Raw genomic sequence first — 5,524 nt, 5'->3', positions numbered from 1 at the left:
TGTTCCTGAATCCTATCATCATATAATGATGGTCAAAGATCTTATTGATGAAATTTGACCATATTGCCCTTTCTAGCCATTTGACCAAAGCATTCAAAGTGACTTTCCTTACCCCAAATTTGACGAGGCTCCGAAAAGATTTTACATGCCTTTCTTACTGCAGTTTTTAACATAGCAAGTCTCAACCCTTTTGTTGTCTTGCAAAGCAGAACTAATGCATTCATTTGAATCTTTTGGAAATTGGAAGGGTGCATGGTCAAAATTGAAGACCCATTCATGGGTCCTCTTACTAGAGTTTAGTGTAATGTGCAAGTAAATGTTGCCCTTGTAAATAATAGGTTGGCAGAAATGAATCAGCAAGGCCTACCTGGCAGCCTTGTGGTTATATTGCCTTCTTACTCCTTTTGAAATTTTATCCCTGCCTGCTTGAATCTTCTTTCACTGCAATCACTTCATAGACCCACAAATTTGGCAATTAACTCACAAATTTGGTTTTAATTGCCAAGGAAAAGCCTTTGTCACAATGTAGTTGAGGTACACCAATAGGTTCTGCATTCCTCAACTGGCTAGGAACTCAAGTCTTTGTTGAGCACAATGCACAGACGTTGAACCTGAAGCCCTCTGCCCTTAATTGTAATGGCGACATTCGAAGCCTAAGTACCACATATGTTCAACCTTTGGAACCAAATTCTTTGGTTTCTTAGCCACAAACACAACCCAAGATTGAAAGGATGGCTAGTATTGATGCTTCTAATAATGATTTCACCCCCGTCAGTCGCATGGATACCATTCTCCTCCTTGGTGACAGATTTTGCACATCCTCACATTTTATTCATGTGCAGCGTTTTCTGTATGACTAGTGAAGGAAGAAGAAAAGGTACAGCAAACTTCCAATCAAGGACATCTATAATGCAGCTTCCTGCTCCTTTATTAAAGTGACTTTTAAGACCAGATCTAGTTTTGGCACATGCCCTTCCGCCTTCACACGTAAACTCAAGGTTTCTAGCATTGCTGAGATTTCCTTACTTGGGAATTTACCCACCACAAACTCATGCACCCTGTTGCTGACCTCTATAAAAGCACTTGCAGGCTTTTTCTTTGCACCTGCACATTTCCTCAGCTCCTCTATTCCATATGCCTCATCCCAACTACCAGCACTAGCATATGTGTCTGCCATGAGCACATATGAAGCAGCAGCTTCTGGGTTTATCTGGACAAGCTGCTGAAAGCATCTGCGTCCTAATTCTGCTTCTCCACAAGTTTTGCAGGCAGTGAGTAAAGCTGTCCACATTCCTTCAGACTGAGGACACTGGGTAGTTTCAATGAATTTCTCTGCTTCATACAAATGTCCTGATCGAGCAAGAAGATCAACCATGCAAGAATACTGATCTATGGATGGTGCAATGCCATATTCTTCTGTCATCATCTTGAAATATTCCCAGCCCTTCAATACCAGGTTGGCATGGCTGCATGCAGTAAGAAGACATGTGAATGTGATTGCATCCGGCTTCATACCCTGTTGTTGCATGTCCTCAAAGCATTCTGCAGCCATGGCTCCCTCATGGTTCACAGCATATCCCTTTATCAAGGCATTCCATGACACAACATCTCGTACTGGCAGGTTGTGAAAGACTTCCTGTGCCTCTGAAAGTAAGCCACATTGGGCATACATGTCCACCAAAGTATTGCCAATGAAAGGATCTCTTTCGAATCCTTTTTGTAGGATCTCAGCATGTATCTCTCTTCCATTGCCCACAGCACCTACACTGGCACAAGCTTTCAACGCATAAACAAACGTTAGATCATTTGGAGAGATCCCCTCGAGTTGCATCTGCTGAAAACATTCCAGTGCTTCCTGACCAGGTCCATATTCAGCATATCCTGCAATTAGAGCAACCCACGATACAACATCTTTAACTGTTAGCTTGTCAAAGACTTCCCGTGCTTCTGCAAGTGAGGCACATTTGGAATACATGTCCACCAAACTGCTGCAGACAAAAGGATCTCGTCCAAATCCCTTTTGCACGATATCAGCATGTATTTCATGGCCCTTGTCAATGGCTCCGATGCTGCCGCAAGCTTCCAGGATGCTCACAAATATGGCATCACTAGGAGAGACACCCCCTTGCTGCATGCATTCAAAGCATTTGAGCGCTTCTTGAGCAGGTCCATGTTCAGAGTATCCTGCAATTAGAGTAGCCCATGACACTACATCTCTAAGTGGCAGCTTGTCAAATACTTCTCGTGCCTCTATAAGTGACCCACATTTAGCATACATGTCCACCATACTATTGCGAATAAAAATGTCTCTTTCAAACCCCTTTTGCGCAATCTCAGAATGTATTACTCGGCCCTTGCCTAAGGCTCCTATACTCCCACAAGCTTTCAAAACAAAAACAAGCGTAACAGTGTTTGGAGGGACGCCCTCCAATTGCATCTGTTCAAAATGTTTCAGCGCTTCTTGAGCAAGCCCATATTCTGCATAGCCTGCGATTAGTGCAGTCCATGACACAACATCTCTAAGGGGTAGCTGCCCAAAGACTTCTCGTGCCTCTGCAAGTGAGCCACATTTGGCATACAAATCAACCAAAGTGCTGCCCAGAAGCACATCCTTTTCAAATCCCTTTCGCTTGATCTCCATGTGTATTTCTCGGCCTTTGTCAATCGCTCCAATGCTACCACAAGCTTTCAAGCTAAAAAGAAATGCAACAGCATCTGGAGACGTGCCCTCCAGTTGCATACGCTCAAAACAATTCAGTGCTTCTTGACCAGGTCCGTGTTCAGCATATCCTGCAATTAGTGTAGTCCATGACACAACATGCCGGACTGTCAGCTTGTCAAAGACTTCTCGTGCCTCTGCAAGTGATCCACATTTGCCATACATGTCAACCAGATTGCTACCAATAAAAGGGTCTTTTTCAAATCCCTTTTGTGCAAGCTCAACATGAATCTCTCGGCCTCGTTCCACATGTTTCAGCCTAGCACAAGCCTTTAGTAGGGGCATGAGCGTGTACCTGGTAGGATTTACTCTATCCTCTTGCATTTTCTGGTACAAATTGAGAGCGTGCTGCATTTGCCCACATTGGGTATACCCTAAAATGATTAAGGTCCATGAAAACTCACTCCGATTAACCAACTTGTTGAAAACCTGCTCCGCATAGGTCAAGCGTCCACATTCCACAAACATGGGCACAATGTAATTGCCCACATCTCGATGGGCTTCCAGCCCATTGTTGCAAATTTGGGAATGCACCCGCTTGGCACAGGCTACATCTTTTGTTTTTCTGCACTTCTGCAAGATCCAGATAAGGTTGTCAACCGAGGGAACCTCAACCAACCGGTCCAAAATAGGAAGCGTCTCCTCAAAGCTTAGCATCTCCCAACCACTGACCGCTCGCAGCGGGTGCGCATCCGCTTAAATATCAGACTTAAAGCTGGCATTGCACATAAAGCTAAACTCTGCTACCTTGTGTGTCGAGCCAAGCACTCCCGAGTTTGAACAGGACTGCTTTGAATGCCCGCCCACATTGATCGCCTAGCTTCCCCCTTACAAAAACTCGGTTTTCTCAAGCATCTCTTTATCCCGCTTGTAGCCATCGATCCACTTAGACTCCCTAAGAGTAGTTGAAATCCACCACAACGATCAATCGGGGCAAACATTTCGATCCGTTGCAAGCGATCCAGTGAGAGGAACCCGTAAAGTAGACCCGTGACTGTCCATGCAAAAGGGCCAGCTCCACACTCCAAGCTCTGTGGAACAAAATTCAAAGCCCACCGAGTGCATGCTGCTAAGATTTGGGATAGTTACCTACAGGGTTTAGACCAAGGTCCTAAAATGTGTGGCTGGTCTTGAATTCATGCCAAAGGGGCAACTCAAGATTCTACCTTGGTTTGGCACTTTGCATTTCAGTACAATGCAAAAACTAGGTTTCGGTAGGCGGCCTTTCCGTCCTCTAACATGGTTTCGGACTTGAATCCTAGCATTTTATAAAAAATTTAAAGGAAAAAAACGAGTGAGTAAATTGTGGACATGAGACACTACACATGAAAAAAACAATCCTCCCTGCAAATGTCAGGGGTGGTGATTTATATTTGACTTGGCCATATTGCTTGTGCATTTTGGGAGTTGAAGCCCAACAAATACATGAATAAGGCGACACTCACAAGAGCTCATAACCGATCCTTATTGCAATCTATATAATATTGTCACATGGACTACAATCATATGAATAAAGGTGTCGATATCTTTCGATCTTGCATCCAGCATGGATTTCCTTGCTCCCTTGTATCGAGAACATGCATCAACAAAAGAGAGGAATGTTGGAAGAATTCAGATTGAAAACAAGCAATTTTAAATGGATGAGCAAGTGAAAATATTTGCATAATAACATATAATATATAATCATTACAATCACACATAGTGTGGGTCGGGAAGCGGCACACTTCCTTTCCCAAAGAGTTCTAATCCAATGGAACGAGCACTTCCCCATGCATCAAGCATGCACCAATGATGAGCATTATCCATTTCTACTCAACTACTGACAAGCTTGACAAGCCACTGGGAGAGTTGGAGCATTCCTATTTGCAACACCAACCCTAAACCAAAGTCGAGTGAGGAGATGCTAACAACGAGTCTATTAACATAAACAAGGCAAATCTAACATGAGATTAATGAGCCGTTTTAACATAAACAGGTTATATCTCACGTAAGATCAAGAAAAGAAGATTCCACAAGTCACATCTCAAGAATCTAAAAATAGATCTCGAGTTACCCGGACTTAGCACGAAGTAAAATAATTCGAAGGTTGAATATAACTCTATTGAAGTATCCACCTTTGATCCCAATAGACAGAGGAAGAGTTGGGATTTCAACTTAGTCCAAGGAGCTGCAAGGAGGGCTTGGAATCTCAACAGTGAGATCTTGGTGCTCATCAGTGATGTCAATCCTTGAATCTTGCACAGTTCCCCAAGATGTAGGATCTAGGGCATGCTAGCATTGTGCCAGAAGATGATGTTACTTGCAATGCCAGAAGGAGGGATTCACAGAGTTTAGCTAAGGAGGACTCTTCTTGATGTCTGTGCTGCTTTCATTCTACCATAAGTCTTGCCTTAGTTCAAAAGAAAAGTACCAAGGCACTCTTTTACTGCCTCCGATCTAAAGGGCTCCTGGTATTGTTGTCCTCATGGTTTTAATTCTGTCCAACGGGGCGTAATTTGTTCTCAGCTATTGGCAGGGGGTTGACATAAATATATTCAGCATAATCACTCATTCACCATGTGCTTTATTAACCCTTAACATGGTGGCTCCAATCTCGTGTGCGCGGTGAAGTCCTTCAGCTAAGGAGAAAAACAAAAAAAAAAAAAATTTGTGCCTTACAAAATCGGCATATTTGAAGGAGGTGTCGTATCTATTGATATTGACAAAGCTGATGTGAGTGATAAAATGACAAAAATCATGAACCTTTGTGGAGATATGCGAATAAAAAAGTCAATCGTGATAAATCATACATAAGTGGAGGATGAA

The 5,524-nt window shown here is 43.1% G+C and overlaps 1 protein-coding gene across 1 annotated transcript; it reads right to left on the bottom strand.

Moving 5' to 3' along the window:
- Window positions 1-253: 253 nt before the first annotated feature.
- LOC147903323 (pentatricopeptide repeat-containing protein At2g33680-like) lies at window positions 254-3,840 on the bottom strand. Its single transcript, XM_087373083.1, has one exon. It carries the CDS (start codon window positions 3,374-3,376, stop codon window positions 905-907), a length of 2,472 nt encoding a protein of 823 aa, XP_087229209.1. The 5' UTR covers window positions 3,377-3,840; the 3' UTR covers window positions 254-904.
- Window positions 3,841-5,524: the final 1,684 nt, after the last annotated feature.

The sequence above is a fragment of the Dipteris shenzhenensis genome, chromosome 3 (genome assembly GCF_047967505.1).
Source record: "Dipteris shenzhenensis isolate YYH24624 ecotype China chromosome 3, Dip_SZ_1.0, whole genome shotgun sequence".
Taxonomy (NCBI): Eukaryota; Viridiplantae; Streptophyta; class Polypodiopsida; order Gleicheniales; family Dipteridaceae; genus Dipteris; species Dipteris shenzhenensis.
The sequence above is the reverse complement of the archived record's forward strand: the minus strand, read 5'-3'. Positions and strand labels throughout refer to the sequence as shown.